The sequence below is a fragment of the Micropterus salmoides genome, unplaced genomic scaffold (genome assembly GCF_014851395.1).
Source record: "Micropterus salmoides isolate LMB-PRFRI ecotype aquatic unplaced genomic scaffold, ASM1485139v1 Ms_hic_scaffold_9, whole genome shotgun sequence".
NCBI classification, from domain to species: Eukaryota; Metazoa; Chordata; class Actinopteri; order Centrarchiformes; family Centrarchidae; genus Micropterus; species Micropterus salmoides.
The window spans coordinates 35,997,921-36,015,195 of record NW_024044681.1 but is presented as its reverse complement, the minus strand read 5'-3'; the positions used below and the strand labels follow the sequence as shown (position 1 = coordinate 36,015,195).

The 17,275-nt window shown below is 38.3% G+C and overlaps 1 protein-coding gene across 5 annotated transcripts in view; it reads left to right on the top strand.

Annotated features, from left to right (window-relative positions):
- The window catches only part of LOC119895372 (HMG box transcription factor BBX), a 31,768-nt gene extending 15,066 nt beyond the window's left edge, over nucleotides 1-16,702 (top strand). For 4 of the 5 annotated variants that reach the window (XM_038708458.1, XM_038708460.1, XM_038708456.1 and 1 more), the window contains exons 5-16: nucleotides 198-402; nucleotides 483-550; nucleotides 727-801; nucleotides 1,594-1,674; nucleotides 3,748-3,813; nucleotides 6,544-7,396; nucleotides 7,498-7,630; nucleotides 8,765-8,916; nucleotides 9,133-9,222; nucleotides 9,728-9,922; nucleotides 11,807-11,999; nucleotides 12,605-16,702. In XM_038708458.1, coding sequence (XP_038564386.1) covers nucleotides 198-402; nucleotides 483-550; nucleotides 727-801; nucleotides 1,594-1,674; nucleotides 3,748-3,813; nucleotides 6,544-7,396; nucleotides 7,498-7,630; nucleotides 8,765-8,916; nucleotides 9,133-9,222; nucleotides 9,728-9,922; nucleotides 11,807-11,999; nucleotides 12,605-12,683 — 2,190 coding nt within the window. In that variant the 3' untranslated portion in view covers nucleotides 12,684-16,702. The remainder of the gene's footprint in view (nucleotides 1-197; nucleotides 403-482; nucleotides 551-726; nucleotides 802-1,593; nucleotides 1,675-3,747; nucleotides 3,814-6,543; nucleotides 7,397-7,497; nucleotides 7,631-8,764; nucleotides 8,917-9,132; nucleotides 9,223-9,727; nucleotides 9,923-11,806; nucleotides 12,000-12,604) is intronic. The other variant, XM_038708461.1, reaches the window with a different exon arrangement.
- Nucleotides 16,703-17,275: the final 573 nt, after the last annotated feature.

The following is a 17,275-nucleotide window of genomic DNA, read 5'->3' as shown; positions in this document are numbered from 1 at the left end:
ACGTCTTGTAACATAATAACATCTCTCTCTGTGTTACTATGCAAAATGCTAAACTTGGTCACCAAATATACCTGGGTGGCCTGCCTAGTAAATATATGTGGGAAACACTGAATGTCACAGTACTCTGTAGGTTTGATTTGAAACCAGAGGCTTTAAGGTTTTGCTTGTAACCAAATCAATTGTGGATGTTGTTTCAGTACAAAGATGCCTTTATGAAGGCAAACCCGGGCTACAAGTGGTGTCCCACCACCAGCAAACCAGTTAAGAGCCCTCCCTGTCAGCCAGTCAGCAACCCCCGCAAAAAAGTTTGGCCCTTCTCTTCCAACTCGTCCAAGGACTCCACCACTGCCAAAAAAGTGCCCAAAACTGACAGCGTGCCACAGTTAAACTTTGCCATGGCAGGTGTGTATAATACAAGCTTGTTCAGTGACAAGATGAAAAAATGTAAGACTCTTTTTGTAACTGCTCTCATTCTTTGTCAGATCCTACAAAGATGGGAGGCCTTAGCATGCTGCTGTTAGCTGGGGAACATGCCCTCACAAACAGAGAGGTAGGTCGCGGTGGGAGGCCACCAATGGGTGCATCCATGTGATGCACCAGCTCTCCAAAAGGTGGCCTCAAAGAAAGTACTGATGTTTGGTACTTTGTTTAGTTTCAAGTTTTTTACAGTATGCTTTTGAATTATTATTTTTTTACCAACTAACCTCAGTATTGTTGCCTCTTTAGATCCCTTCCTGCACTAAACCTAGTTTACCTGACACAGCCAGCGAAGGGAACTCCTTTCCAGGGGATGAGGAAGAGGTGCGTTCAGAGACCACATTTCTCTCCTTCCTAATAATATATTTACAGGGAGAAAGTGTGTGTGTCTGTGGGGGTGTGGGTGTGGGTGGGTGTATGTATGTATGTATGTATGTATATGTATGTACATTTTAGACCTTCAGGTTGTGTTATCTACTTAAAACAGGTAACTGACTACACAGAGATATGTGCTTAAAAGTTAAAAATGAATCTATTAAGACCTCCAGTGCATCACCATTAACAAACAACATTATACCTCGTCTGGCACATGGTCCCATGCAGTAGACAGTGGTGGAAAGTAAGTAAGTACATTTACTCAGGCACTGTACTTAAGTACAATTTTCATTGTACTTGAGTATTTCCGTTTTATGTTACCTTCTACTTCTACTCCACAACATGTCAAGGCAAATATTGTACTTTTTATATCACCTCCACTTATCTGACAGCTATAGTTAGTAGTTACTTTGTTATTTATAAGAAACAAATAAATGATGATGTATTACTGTAGATTAAGCAGTACACAAGAATCCCACCTTTACTAGCTGCATTATTAAAATTATGCTTGCATGTTAACACATCGATAATTAGAATCTTATATCATAAATGTCATTTTGAAATGGGTTGGTCTATATAATGAGTGCTTTTAATTTTGGTAATTTCAGAACTATTATTCTTGTGTGCTTTTCTCAATTGATGATTTGAACGGTGATTGGCTTAACCCACTGTAACACTGATTTGTTATGTAATCATTTGCAGCAGAACTAATTACTTTTTGCTTACTTTTTCAATCTACAGATGTTGTCTGGGACAATACCGAACAGAGTGCCTGACAATACTGAAAGCAGGGTCAAGTCTGCCCTTTCCCCGCTGGCAGAGGTATGACTGAATTTCAGTTCATAAGTGATGAATGCTCAGGAGAGAGTTATTTATATTCCAAGACTATATCTACAACCTTTCTAGTCATTTTGGGTTATGACAGTATTATTAATATGCATAAATCATACAGTTGTTGCCACATACACCTTTTTCACATTTTGGCATGTCGTAGCATCACATTTAATTAAAAACCACTGCATTATATTTGGGTGAGCTCGACATCCAATGTGAGCTCCTCCAGTGAATGTGCAATATTGACTTTATTCAATCATTACTTTTAATACAAACCAAAACCATCACTGTCTATGTAATAAATGGCAAGAAAATGATCTGCTTGGATATTTTAGGTTCCCCCTCAGGCCAAAAAGTCTGTATTGCCCACAAGGTATCACATAATCTACAAGACAACAACACTCGGGGCCTGTACCACTAAGTCACATTAGTAAATTATCCAGCTATCTTTCGGGTTAACTCAGTTTTCTGTTCTCACAAAGCGGGCTAATTTTTAAACACGGTAGCTCACTATTGGAACCTTTGCTGCACGATTAACTTGCTATTGAGCAGGTTCAATTCAGAAGTTCAACAGCCTGACTACTGACCCATCAGATCACTGGGAAAATTGAGTCGTCATTCCTACCGGATTCTGACAAGAGTTTACAATAAATTAATAAGTAATACAGAGCGATATATATTAATTTGATAGGTCAGTTGAACTGCTTTGCTCTTCAGGATAGGACAGGATTCCTGACTCTTATTTTATCACTACAGCTCAGAATAGCGTGAGTTGACTTTGGCTGCGTTCAGACTGCAGGCCAAAGTGACCCAAATCAGATTTCTTTGCTCATATGTGACTCAAATGTTCATGTTTTTTTATAACTGCGTGAACAACCCAAATGTCATGGAATCTGATCTTCTCTAGTTGGAAATCTGGGAGACTTTCATATGTGGTCCAAATCAGATACATGTCGGAGTTTTTGAAATGTGACCTCAGTCTGGACAGTCAGATCAGAATTCATGTGTCTCTGACGTCACTCTAGAGCGATGGTGGTCACAATTCTGTGCTAGCAGGCGCCGCTGTGAACAGAAACATAGAGGACGGCAGCAATCGAGGTGGTCAGTGGAGGGACAGTAAGGTGACACTTCTGTACAAGCTAAATATGAGGATCGTATCGGAACCATAAATAAAACCAAAGAACCTCTGTGGCCTTTATTTTTACTTCGAAGAACAGCCTGCTGCATGTGACGTCATATTAATATTAGCCCTGACATGGGCTACATTTAAAAAATAATGTGAAGTCAGTCAACAGGCAATAAATCAGAATTGAGCATTAAGACCTGCAGAGTGAACGTAGCCTTAGTGATGATAACTGTAAGATAATACACTGTTAATTAGCTCCCATGATTATAAATACAGCATTTCAGTCGGATGGCCGTTTCATGCATTAACAACCTTTGGTCTCTCCTCTCTGCTTTAGCAACCGAAACAGTATTACATTACTTTTAATGTAATGTATCGTCAATTGTTTGTTCCTCATCTGACAAAAAAGCAAAAATACTCAATGCATAAAACACATTCAAGGCATGTTTAATAATACCCACACTTGGCCTGAGCCTTATGTGAATATGTTGTTTACGTTTCACCAGCAGTTTTTACTGTTGCTATAACCGCATTTTCCACCAGGTGTCACAGTTTCATCTCTTAAGTACTGAGGAAATTTATGATTCTGATGATGTCATTTGTATTTACTACTCCCCTACATTTTTACGTGCTCATAGCCTGACTGGAAAACAAAAAAAGAGTTTACCGAGCCAGTTGATAACCAGCTTCATGATACCGTTTTTCCAGAGTCACCAATGTTGAATCTAGGTAACCCAAAGAGAGCCAGACTAAATTGAACTTGCTTTGTGGCACAGGCCGTAGGTGTAATCTTTCTTTTTTTATTACAATAAACATGGTGAAATTTGTTGTAGAAAGTAAATTCTGCTGAATAATAATAGTCTCTGCAGAAGCTAAGCAGTGTGATGTTATAAAGAACACAACAGGTGACAAAGCATGTTACTGTATGTACACAGTCATCTCTCCCTGCGGCACCTGAAGGAAAACCGTGCAGACAGTCCGCTCTCTTCCAGCTTGCTGAGGTAAGGCATTTGCCAGTTTGCACACAATTCATCCCAAGTAACACATTGCAGCTTTATACACTCACTAGCCACTTTATTAGGTACACCTTGCAAATACCGGGTTGGACCCCCTTTTGCCTTCAGAACTGCCTTAATTCTTCGTGGCATACTTTCAACAAGGTTTGGAAACATTCCTCAGAGACTTTGGTCTATATTGACATGATAGTAGGGCTGTGCGATATGACAAAAAATTCATATCCTGATATATGTCATTTTATATCCCAATAACGATATATGTAGCCCAGCCCAGAAATCTTTCATGTTTTCACCTGTTCCCCCGCCCCCTGCAGCCGCCTACCAAATGTAAGTCTATAAAACAACAGTAAATGACCTCTACTTGTATTGACACACAAAAAAACGCACAGCAACTCTATCTTTATACTTACTTTACCTATAAATCATTGAGCTACATTTTAATTAATAAATATCATAGCCAGCAAATACTTTTGTTAATTATGATTATAATAATGTAATAATTACTACTGATTATAATTATCACTGATAATATTAATGGGGGGTGGGTTTGGGGTCCTCTCCCTGAAAAATATGTGCTTTTAACATTTCCTGTATTCTGGTGAATTTTTCTGCACCAATTTATTGAGGAAATGTCTATTTATATAAAAGGAAACACAAAATTCAGATGCCAGGTGACAATTCAAAATATATAAATGTATAGTGTAATATAATGCTGTAAGGCGTTCAGGCATTATGTATTGCTGTCAGATTCTCCTGTAGATCAACTTTGCAACAACACATGTTGAAGTAAAGTCTTTAAATGTGCATGTGATATATTTTCACTGACAAATGTATTACTTGTAATTCAGATATAAACTCCTAGACTTTAACAGCTCCTCCAGCTCAGCATGTTTTCTGTGCATATTCAGAACTTTCCTTAACAATCTCTTCCATATATCTGTGTTCTCTGACATTTGCAGAATAATATTTTGAGACAAAAATTGAAATCTAATGAGAATGAAGTCATTATATTTAAACAAAATCAACCTGCCCCTCTGCTGTGCGTTACACTGCGTTATTGCACGAAGCCCGTCTGGGACTGTACTCGAAGAGGCAAACTCACTGCTTTTCATCAGCGGTCGAAAACTGAAACCGAAAAGACTTGTGATCAGACATAAATCTCTCATCCACACAAATGTAAACTTCAGCTCTGAGAAAGTTCAGCTCACAGCGACTTCAGAGGGAAAGATCCTGGAGTAGTGAGACAGTCAAACAGACCAAAGTGTCTCTGAGTGAGGAGGACAGAGACAGTAACGAGAGCGACAGGTGTCTGTGTCGTGCTCAGTGTGTCCTGTTATTTTGTCGCTACTTTGCGGTGGACTGTTAACTGTTTGTGTAGCAAATACATTGACTAGAAACTGATGGGCAACATTTACATTTAATGTTTTGATTACAATTTTGTTAGGGACAATTCAGTAGTTGCTGACAAGCCCTGAGTTACTTTCTTTCTTTCTTTCTATTAATATTAGCTTTATTGGCATGAATGTGTAACAACATTGCCAAAGCATCATATATACAACATAAGAACAATCAACCCCATACATTTCATTAAACAAGTAATCAAAGCATATGTGTGTGTGTGTGTGTGTGTTTGTGTTAAGAAGAAATATTAAAAATTTAAATAAAATAAATAAATGAAACAGTAACGTGTGTGTGTATGTATATATGTGTATATATGTATGTATGTGTGTGTGTATGTATATATATGTGTATATATATATATATATGTGTATATATATATATATGTATATATATATATAGGCAGGCTGAGTAACGGTGGGGGGAGGGGTCATAAGGGAGATAATATCTGGCCCACGGTCAGATTATGGTGCTTTTGATGGCGGCAAAAAATATAAATAAATAAATTCTTTGATTGCAGTGCTGAAATAGATCTCTGTCATGACAGCAACAGTTACTCGCATAATCACTTCCTTTTTAGTGGTTTTGCCTGCAAAATAAATGTGCGAGTTGAATTAAGAACTTTTACTTTACGACATTAAAGTCTGTAGCCTGCTTGACACACCTTTGATAGAGCCGTCAGAAAACGTGATTCCCCTAAATGTCCTCTGCCTGGAGATACTGGGGAGATTAAGTGTCCGTAGGTTGATGGATGCGGATCCAACACTGGAACACAAAAACTGCAGCACATGCTGTAATGTGAAGATGAGAAACAGTCTCTGCACAATCAATTTGTTGAAGAGAGGGGAAAAAAAATACCAACTGTGCTAACCTAACACGAAATGCTGTCAAATATTATGCCTTATATTCTCACTCACCATCTAGTGGTTGAAAAATTTTCTCCGATGCAAAACTTATTTGCCGATACCTGCTGTATATCATTACTCTTTCTTCGAACGTATGTATTCAACGTAGTGATGAGTGTCTACACTGCCAGAATTCTACAAGAAGAAGAATGTAGTGGTGAAACACGCTCTGTAGCTCTATTTGTATATTTTGGGCTACTTAGAAACATGGCAGCACAACATAGCAACGTTCATGGAAGGGGGAACCGCGGTTATGTAGCTAGAAATCTCTCATTCTAAGGTAATAAAACATAGTGGTTTATTATGTAAGGTCTTGAAATTAAATGTAGAGATGTATTATTTGGAGCATAGATTCTTTGTAATTTTATATTAATTTGTTTAACATTGAGTTTGTTTTGTTGTATTTGCTAAGATGTGCCTAGCATCTGAAGCTGGAAAGATGGACACTGTCGTATCTCAGCCTGAGGACAGCTCTGCTACAGCCTCTCTCCAGCAAACTGCAGTCAAGTCAGAGATCAAGGAGGAGAAAGCAGACACGGATGACTGTCGTCCCTCCTCTTGCACATCTGCCCACTTACCTTTGCTCTCCTCTGTCACTTCTACCTCCACTGATGCCATTCCCCCACAACTCAGCAGCCAAAATGCACGTGTCAAAAACAAGAGCAAGAAAAAAGAGGTGACAAAGTCAAATGATAACGATGAGATAATTTGCTCGGCAAAGAAGGTCATCAAGAAATGTAACCAGGCTGAATCAAATGTGGACAGTGTCTTCAGCACGATTGAGGCAGTGGCCAAAGGAGCCTGGAAGGACACAGAGGAGAAGTCCAAGAAGAAGATCCAGAGCAGTTCTAGTGGTGGAAACTCTGGTGTGCCCAAAAAAAAGAGCAAGCCCAAAGTCAAGACCTTTGTCAAAGAAAAGGAGGAGGAGACGGAGGATGACAGTGGACAGAGTGGGCAGCACAGTTCCTGTGAGGTGGAGATGAAGGACGAGATGACTGACATTAATTCCAAGATGGAGGCAGAAGAAGCAAATCTAGGAAGCATAGACCTTCAGGGCAGCATGGCACAACCCTATCACTCACCCTGCAGCCCCTCGCCTGCTAAACTGAAAGAGGAGGGGAAGGAGAGGTCGAGTGAAGGGACCTGTGAGTCCAGCACAGAGAGCCGCGGCGCCAGGAAGTCAGAGCGGAGCTGTAAAGGTGCTTTGTATAAAACCCTTGTTTCAGAGGGAATGCTGACTTCACTGAGAGCCAATATTGACAGAGGTATCCATTTTAATTCAAGATCAAAGTGATTTAATAAACGTAGCGGGCAAAATCCAGTCTATATGTTAGGTATGTAATGCATATTAACGAATGATCTGCAGGTAAAAGAGGCGCTTTCCGGGCTTCTGATCACGATGCAAACTGGAGTGATGACAGCTGGACAGTTTCTCAGATGGGACCTAATAACCCCAAGAAGCTGAAAAAGTCCAAGTCCAAAGATGAATCTTCACAGGGGTGAGTCTTGTCTCCTCTTAGCTTATAGTACAATAATTTTCCAGGGTAATGATAGAATGTCTTTGCTTTGGTTCTTATTTTCATGTTTTCTGTCTGCCTTGTGTTAAACACGCTTTGGAAAATTTGAAATATCTGACAATTTATATTGTTTGTACATCCACTTAAATCTGTTACTAATTCTTAACCCAACCAACATCAGTTTATTGTAACACTTGTAACTCAGTGTAGAAAGACAGGGCTGCAGCAGTGCTGTCTGTGTGGACACGACAGCAGGAGAGCCGCAGCAGTTCAGCGAGGTAGCCGTCCAGCACAGGTAGAGTTAGGCGGTGTGGCCTGGGCGCAATGTATTGCAGCTTACTACAGAAACCATCTTAAACGGTTTCTGAGTCTGAGCCATTGTTATTATTATTAGTTTCTCCCATAGTCAGACCATAGTCACAATTTAGAATAACACCCAGATTAAAATGTACTATAAATGCACTGTAATATTACATGGACTGGTCAGTGATTTTGAATTCCAGCCAGATTGAACATGTCTGTGCACATGTCACATTCCATTATAATTACACTACCAATAATCTAGTAATTTAAGTCACATTTTATTTAAGTGACTTGAATAATGATTTATTTTAGTTTTTATGTAAAGAGTTGTGTTTTTGGTTGAGTTTCATCCTCTCAGTAGCAGAAGTAACAAAATAAACAATAAATTGCTAACCTGATAACAAAATTTAGTCCACTCGTGATGAACAACTTGACAAGCCTGCTGGTGATGAATGAGTTTCCTGCAGAATAGCCTTGTGTACAAAATCTTTTTTTGTCCAAAACTTTTACACCGGTACTGACACTTTTACAAAAAAGCTTTGGATTATAAGGAGTTTAATCATATTTTCCGTTAATACGTCATATTAAATGGTAATATGGAAACTATGCCACACACATTTGGAGTATGCGTATCACTTTAGTGAGAAGGAAAGTAGTTTTGATGCTCTTGCTGTAGGTCTACACCAAGACACTTTACCAATTGCTGTAGAGAAATGTACTTAAAAGATTGCTTAGCATCTGCTTTGTTTTTAAGGTTAGATTAGGCTGTTGATTATATTCTCACCTATTTAAACATTTAACTTCACTTGTCAGCCTAGGGAAACTGGAGGAGGAGTTTGAAAGGAAGTTTAACAGCTTGCCACAGTATAGCCCAATGACATTTGATAAGAAGGGGGCTGCTGTCGCAAAAAAGAAAAAGATGGACAGCACCACTGTCCAAGGGGAAGTCTCCAAAGCTGGAAAAGGTAAGAACAAAATCAGAAATTTCTCTACTTAATTAACACAATGACTGTTCTTTAATATCCCTTCATCTCATCCATGGTCCACTCTGCACCTGTTTGTAGAATCATGTTTTCCACACTTCTGCTGTTCAGGATCTCTCTGTGTTAAAACAAAAACATTTGGACTCCATAACATAGCATTTCCATGCTCTTTTTTTCTTTGTTTTTTTGCTATATCAGGGCCATCTCCATCTCAGAAAAAGACTTCATTCCACAAGATTGTTAGGAAGCACAAACACAAAAAGGACAAACCAGGTGCAGTGGACAAAGGTGAACTAGAATGTTGATGTTTGTGCATTTTAAAGCAGGGATATGAACATTTTCAGAGGTATACAACATAGTCCTCTAACAGTTACCCAGTACCACATTTCTGTTTGAATATCTACTTTATTGCTTTAAATCCCCTTTGGTGAAAAAAACAACTTGAATTATAGAATTTACCTTCAAAGCCCCAAAGGGGCAATTATCTGTAGTAAACCAGGCTTAGCTACCCAGAAGAAGAGTCTTTGTTGAGATTTAAAGATGTATGTACTATGTACTGTAATTTTCCATCTTGCACCATTTATATTATGAAGACATGGATATATTCATAAGAAATATTCATGAAGAATTTGCAATACACTTTTATCTGGTTAATCACAATGATACTGAACAAATTAATAAAGAGCTGTTGTCTTTGTAACTTACCTCCTTAATAAGAGGACTGAATTTTAATTACTGCCTATGTGCAAAGGTCAAATGATTGAAATCTGTTCTGATCTTTTCTCCACAACAGTGGTACAGAGTGATTCCACCTTGCTGGATTCAGCTTCAAAAGCCAAATCATGTGCCCCCATTGCCATATTGTGCCCAGATGTCCAGGGCAACACTAGTATGGAGATGCTAGTTGGTAGCCAAAAGAGGAAGGCTAGGAAGACCAAGATCACACACTTGGTGCGCACCGCTGATGGCAGTGTGTCTCCAGTCGAGGGTGAGTGATGAATGATTGAGCAATTGATCAGTAAGTGTTGGGTTAGAAACCAGCTCTGTCTCTTGTCCATAAAGAGTCCCATGTTTTAGCCAGAACATACCATTGTATGTTAAAATTATAAATACTTTAAATAGAACTAGAATAACTTGTTTCTTGTTATAATTTGTCTCATTGAATTTATGATCAGTTGTTGGATACTATTCTTTTAAATGTTTTTTTTTTTTATTTCTTTACCAGTTCACTCTTCCTTTATGAGCTGTATTTAAAAAAAAAAAAAAAAGTTTTTTTAAAGCTAAAAAGATTACTTCAAGCCATCATAAAAAGTGACATATTCAAAATAAAGCTGCATGTGAAGTTGACATTGGTCAATACAAAGTTATGTGTAAATTTGTACTTATACTTGACATATATGTTTTTGCTTTGGATGGGAGGCAAGTGACAGAACTCTGAAAGTCACATTTAATACTTAATAAAGTAAATAGATACTAAATAGAACAAGTTAAAAAAAAGTAGTGACTTTTCCTAGCATGGCAGACACTGATGTATCAAAATGTTTTAAGTGAAAGTATTAAGTTCCTGTTTCATAGATCTGAAAAAGAAATACAAATAAAATTAAAGCTGCAAGCGGTGATGAACAGGCCCTCGCTTCGTCGGGTCGCACCGCGGCCCAATTGCTGAAGGTTGGTAGACATGGCCTTTGATTATCACGCGTATTGGACGCCTCACAAAGGAGTTAAACGTCACGTGCGTGTCCCCTACCCACTAGTTATATATAGTTATACAGTATTATAACTATACGTCGCAACATGGTAACTTCCATGTAAGGGGACCCGCGGTGTATGTAGATAGAAATTGCTCATTCTAACGGTTCATTATGTAAGGTTTTTATAGACCACTCAAAACATAGCGATGGATATTATATTGCATTTCCGTCAGTAGATCTTCCTAAATATTACACACTGAAACTTTAAAGTACAGAGCCTGTAAATTGTGAAAATGGTCTAAAATTGCACTTTGAAATCAAAAGGGCTGACTTCCTGTTGGGTTTAGAATATTTTTTTGTCTGTCATTGGATGATACATGTGCCACAAAGTGTATACTGTCATGGAAATTATATTCCTGGTGAGGGGTTGAGCAAAGAATTGAGTAACAACCAACTGTTGTCTTTGAAGAATTTATATAACAAAAGAGAATAAACAGAGAAGTACTAAAACACATATACAGCTGGTCCAGAGACCTGCCGCCTAGGGCGGATTCGGGCGTCTGGCCCCGAGCAAAGGGATGAATTATCATTTACACTGTCTAGGTTTCTATGTTTTGGGGAACAGAGATCCTATCTCAGCCTTGAATGAACATTCAATGAGAGGAGAGGAACGACAAGAGAGGAAAACACCAAAACAATCTCACAGCTCTGAACTAAACCCTAGTAAATGTGGACAGACCAACATAAGGAGTATAGGAGAGGAAAGGTTAAGGATAAAAACACAATGCATATCTATAACAATAATAGTAATAATAATGATAATATTAAAAGATCATGCATAAAAGATTCAATGTAAGAGGACACAAATTTCTGACATAACATATACATCGAGGTGAAACATAGCATGGATCCCCCGTGCTATGTTTCACCTCCATTTCGCTTCATTGAAATTTTATAGGGGGAGCATTTGCCATGCTCGAGACCCATATGAGATGTACATTTTCGCCAATTCTGACATGTGTGCAAAGTTTTCAAGCACTTTTAGATGGCAAAAATGAATAAAAAAGAATAATTCCTTACATTACAATGGTGTCCTCATGTTTCGTACTGGGACCTTAATGATCTGCTAATGTCATTTGTAATAGTTTTCCTGAGAATTTTCTTTTTCTTTTTTGTAACAGAGGACAAAACTAGGGACCTGAACCAGGAACAGGATAAGAAGCCATTACCCCAACCGAATTTATGCAATGAAAAAGGGTGCTACAGTAATCCCAGAGATGAGGAGGCAGAGAGGAGCACCACACCGCAAGAGCTACCTGCTTTCTTCAGCTTGGCAGCCCTCGCTGAAGTAGCAGCCATGGAAAACGTTCACAGGTACACAAGCAGCCTAGCCTCTACACAACAGGTCATAACACGCAATGTGTGCTTGTAAACCCCTTTATGTGCCCATTCACAATTATGTTAAATGATTTATACAACCCCCCGCAACCCTGTATGCAGGATAAGCGGTTGACGATGGATGGATGGATGGATGGATGGACTTATGCAACCACTAGATGTTATAGGCTGTAGAAATATTTTTAAAAAATTTTAGTGACACTAAAAATATCTGCCTCATCCAATAAAATGGGCATGATGCAGGACGCACTCCTACAAGCAGATTGACAGTCTGGTTTTCTTCGCACTTGCACTACACCTATGTGATTACTGTAACACCTTTAGCAAAATCTCACAGACAAAAGTAAGTGAGGTTTAGAAGAAGAATACGGAAACCATGTTGTGTCAGTTCTCATCAAGTAATCCACTATAAATTAGCACCGTTCTCAAATTAAATGAACACTCTGCACCTCAACTCTGACGAAAAAGACAGCAGGCACAGCACTTTAAAGCAAAGCTTTGTTCCATATATGCTGTCATTTGAAAAAGACACTTGTTATTTGTGTGAAACATTCTTAAGTCTCGTTTGATGTCTGTTTCAGAGGCCAGAGAGGCTTGGCTGAGAGTCAGAAAAAAGATCTTAACCAGACTCCGGTCCTCATCTCCTGTGCTGATCAGTGAACTCTACTGCTGTTATGAGAGGCCACAACATGGACATTGGCAGTGGAGCTTTACTGTCCTCAGTGGTAACCCCATGCTGTAGGGAGACTTGATCAGGAAGCTTTGGACAGACTCCACCTTCCCTTTGTGGTGAATTTGCTTGAGCTCGGGTTCATGGGGACAGGACCCTCCTCCTCCTCACCGCTCCTCGCTATCTCAGTGTTTTCCCCAGAAGCCTTCTGTTGGTTTGAGGGAGGATGCCTTTCTGAACTCCTCTCACCCCCCTTAGATGCCCTGTTAGGGCCTGTGGAAGAACCAAGCTGTCTCCCAGTGCATGGCTTCCCTTATAGAGATGGTTGTCATGGGTTATTGTATACTGTTTTGTCAAATAGAGGCCATTTTTAAGGTCAAGTCTTGCGATTTAAAAATAGCATTTTAGGTAGGGAAAAACCCAACACTGCATTCGTTTTATAGACGAACACAGCTTTCTGTTACCTTTTTACCTCACACACATGCCTACTGAAGAGTTCCCTCCACCTGTGGTAGAATACCTCTGTATTTAATAGCTCTTATCCCTTCATTCCTTCCAGCTTCAACCCAAAATGGCTTTAACCAGGGTAAATGATCATGATGGATAGACTCCCATTACCAACTACTTGCTCAGTGTTTCCCTGTGGTACACTAATACGGTGTACTCAAACTGCGAAGAAATCATGGTTGAGTATTTGATATGTAAGTTAAGATGATGCTACTGTAAAACAGTATGTGGTAGCTACAAATAATCATGTTAGACTGAATGTGTAAGTATAGACCTGTGCGTACACTGGCACCTGAACTGGAGTTGACTATAGCTGAGGGTTTGTTTGTCTGGTTTATCCTTAAGGAGTAGGTTCATTGTCCCTGTCAGGCTAATGACAGTAGGTTGGCTGAAAAACTGCTTCTTGTGATGGAGAGATTGTATGAAAGTGATTCAATTATAGCCTTAACCCTTTCCACCCAGACCCGCTTTGCCACCACAAAGCCCTAAACCAGCTTGTTGCTCAATGCCATCACAGTCCTAAAGTCAGTGTAAACATTTTTGGATAGTGAAATGCAGTTTTTGTCAATACTTGATCTTATTGCAGTTTGCGTAGCAATTAGAAAGGTTAATTCCTTGTGTGCAAACTTATTTTATTGGAATAGGTGTTTTATTTTGTTTTATTACGTAAACACTGCACTAATTTGTAGCTGATATTTGAGTTGCTCTTGGAAGAGTGATAAAATGCCTTGTCTCCACCGATCAGTGTTCTTACACCATAGCCTCTCAATAGTGTCTTCAGTGTCCTCGGGACATGGCTAAAGCCAGCTGCAAGCTCTAGTGTAAAAGATCAGGAATTTGTTAATCCAATCATAAAATGAGATATTTGGGAAAAAAAACAATACAGAAATAAAATCGCTGTTTCTGATTTCCTAGAGAAACAAAAGTTTGATGTGTTGAAATCGGACCGCACTATGCTATGGTTCCACTCAGAGCTAATGGAGACAAGGCATTTGATAATAATTTCCCCATTTGTTTCCTATTGGCCTTTTGAGATTTTATTGCATTGTAATGGTCTACTCAGAGGTCACATGTAATCAATGTTTTGATTTTTAGAAGTATTTATATTTAGATGCAACTTTGTGTTCTTTATTTTTGGCTTTGTTTTAATGTTTTTTGTTTTTTTGCTTTAATGTTTAGTCAGAATCATTCCATTTCCATGCCTTTGTCTGCCACACTTTTGTTTACAGTTCATCAGCTATAGTAGTAGTGAGGAAAAGTAAGGACAGATGCAGTTAAGCTGCAGGTTTGTGGTCTTCCCGAGGGTTTGTGGAACATAGAAAAGCTGCCACAGGCTAATAGAGGTTAACTGAGAGCTACAGAGACTCCCCCCACAATACCCCACCTCCTTCCTAGCAACCTTTGTTCCTCTGTGTAGACCAATACTTAATTTATCACATTTTAGATGAAATCACATTTATAACTTTTATATCTCTTTGTTTTCTGTTTGACCATTCTTCTGTTAAAGTGTGTGCATTTATAATGCTGTTTTAACTAGGTCCTTTTATGATCAATGGTTTTTCCTGAAGTCAAGTTTACTGGATTAAGAATGTTGTCAAAAAAGATCAAGCTCATAGATGACGAATGCATCTATGCTTACCTGCTTAGAAAACTAGCACTGAGATAAAATGCACCGTCTCTAGACAATGAGCTTGGCTTTTAACCTCTGGAGGTGTGTAATTGACTGCAACTGCAACACCATTTCTTGGAGATGTGTTAAGATGTGTTCAGAGCGCTTTCAGACACATAATGACAGGACAGACAAACAAGAAATGAATGGGTCTTGAAGAATGGATGCATCTTGAAATAGTGTTTTTCCAAAATCAAGGCATTGTTACGTGGTAATAATGTTTTGCTTATGTAGGCCCTTATGTGCAATTAGTGCAACATATGCAAAAAATCAATAATTCCTCTAAATTTGTCCTTAAAATCTAACAAACTAACTGCAGATGTTTCCAAGTTAAGTTTAAGGGAACCACAGTATGCTTTAGGATAATCCTAATAATAAATGGTATATATATTTTTTCAGATATGAGAAAGCTACATTAAGGATGATATCATCCAAGCAGTAAACTGTATAGTTCTTCCACTGGTGGCAGGGTCAGTGTAGTTCTTTGCAAAGACAAAGAAATTGTCTTCCCCCAAAATAGAGATATATTTGCATATAGCAAGTGAGTTTAATGACATTTGCCAAAGAAAAGGGAAAGGTATAGTCAAATGAAAATCCTGTGTAAAAATGGAAAAAAAAAAGAAAGCTAGCATAACAGTTGCACTCTCGGTATGTAAATCTTCAGGTAACAATATCAGCACAATTCATCCTGTGTACCTAATGGGATTTCCTTAGTGTTTAAGCCCAGAGTTTGAATGAAGTGCAACAAAAGGGCACCACTCAATGCCTCTTTTAATATACAGTATTTGCACCTTATGACCCAAACCAAAATGATCATGGTCTTTGAAGAAAATATAGAATTTGTACCCACTCTGTGGAAATTATGCATTTTAACTATTATTTATGTGAGAATCCAGTCAATAACAAATCCACACATCTACCAAACAGCCATAATAATGTCATTGCCCCATCCCCTCACTTTTTCTATCTAGAAAATGCTTCTATAAAGTTGAAATTCCTATATTAGTTACCTAAATGACTATTATACCCTTTGTGCTAGTACTGTCTTCTTGAATGTAATCATTTTGTACCTGTATTTTTCTAATTCAGTCTTGATTGTACTGTATGTATGCTATGATGGTATACTGTTCCTTAGGTGCATAGTTTGTTACAACCATCGGTTCTCATGACAGGATAGCTGCTGCGCTGCAAACTCAATGAAAATGTGTGGGGGTTTTAAGTCTGCAGGACTTAATGTACCATGTGACCATCCATGAGACTGATAACTGAGAGATTCTTGCATTTTGAATGGTAGAACAATAGCTTTCCCTGGTTTGCTACTTTTTCTTTTTCCTTGCAGTAAAAGTTAAAGTCTGTTCAGGACAGTTTATAAAACAGGGACGCTCCTGCAATCAGATAGAACAATTGAATGCTTGAGTTTCAACATATTTATTACTGTTCCTTTTTATAGGTTTAGCTGAATAAAAACAATAAAATATACAACTGAATATGCATCCATTTATACATGAACATGTATAAGATTATCTACCCTTTACTGGAATGTAGATCATGGCTTCTCTTTGTTTTGTTTTTTTGTGAAGAAGAATTTATGTTCTTGGTGATCCTCATGGCAGAGATGTTCTTTTGATTGTTACAGCCCAGTTGTTAAATGCAGCCATGCCTTACAGGAACCCCTGCTTAGTGAGGGATCCCCCAGCCACCCACCTCCCCACCCCACCCATAACTCTTATGTCATAACACTGTTTGCTGATGCAACTATTATTCCTTTTACACTTTCTGCTGACGCAACTATTACTTCTTGAACACCTATTAAAATAACATCTATTATCTGTACGTCTGTGTGAAAATATTTTTTTCTTTATGCTGATTTGTTAAATACATTGTTTCTTTCATTGAACGGTAATTAGCACCTGCAGTTGGACCAGACATGGGTCATTATTTCCTCCTAGGGCTATTTTGTAGTGTAGTCGAGTCCTCAAATGGTAGAACAAAGCTTCCACAGTTTATTATTAATATTACTTATTAATATTTTATATGTTAACAGAATGTTTCATAATATATACACAACCAGAAGTCATTGTGTATTTATTAAGAAATCTTACCATGGACATTTAAAGTGTTCCACTTATACATGTCTGAACAGTTTGTTTCACTCAGTTTTATTAGTATGTGACACCTGGCTCTGATCTGACGTTTATTGGTAAAATCACATTGAAGAATAAGTTGCAGCCAATGTAAAACCATAAGTCAACACAAAGTCCTTTTAAAAAGCACTTGTATTATGTTGTATTTTTAAATTATGAAAATAAGTGCTGAGAGACTGAACTTCGACAATAAACACACAAGGCAAGCTGTTTTTAACATTTATTCCTTAAAACTTACTAGTTGCTATTTATAAGCTTCTAG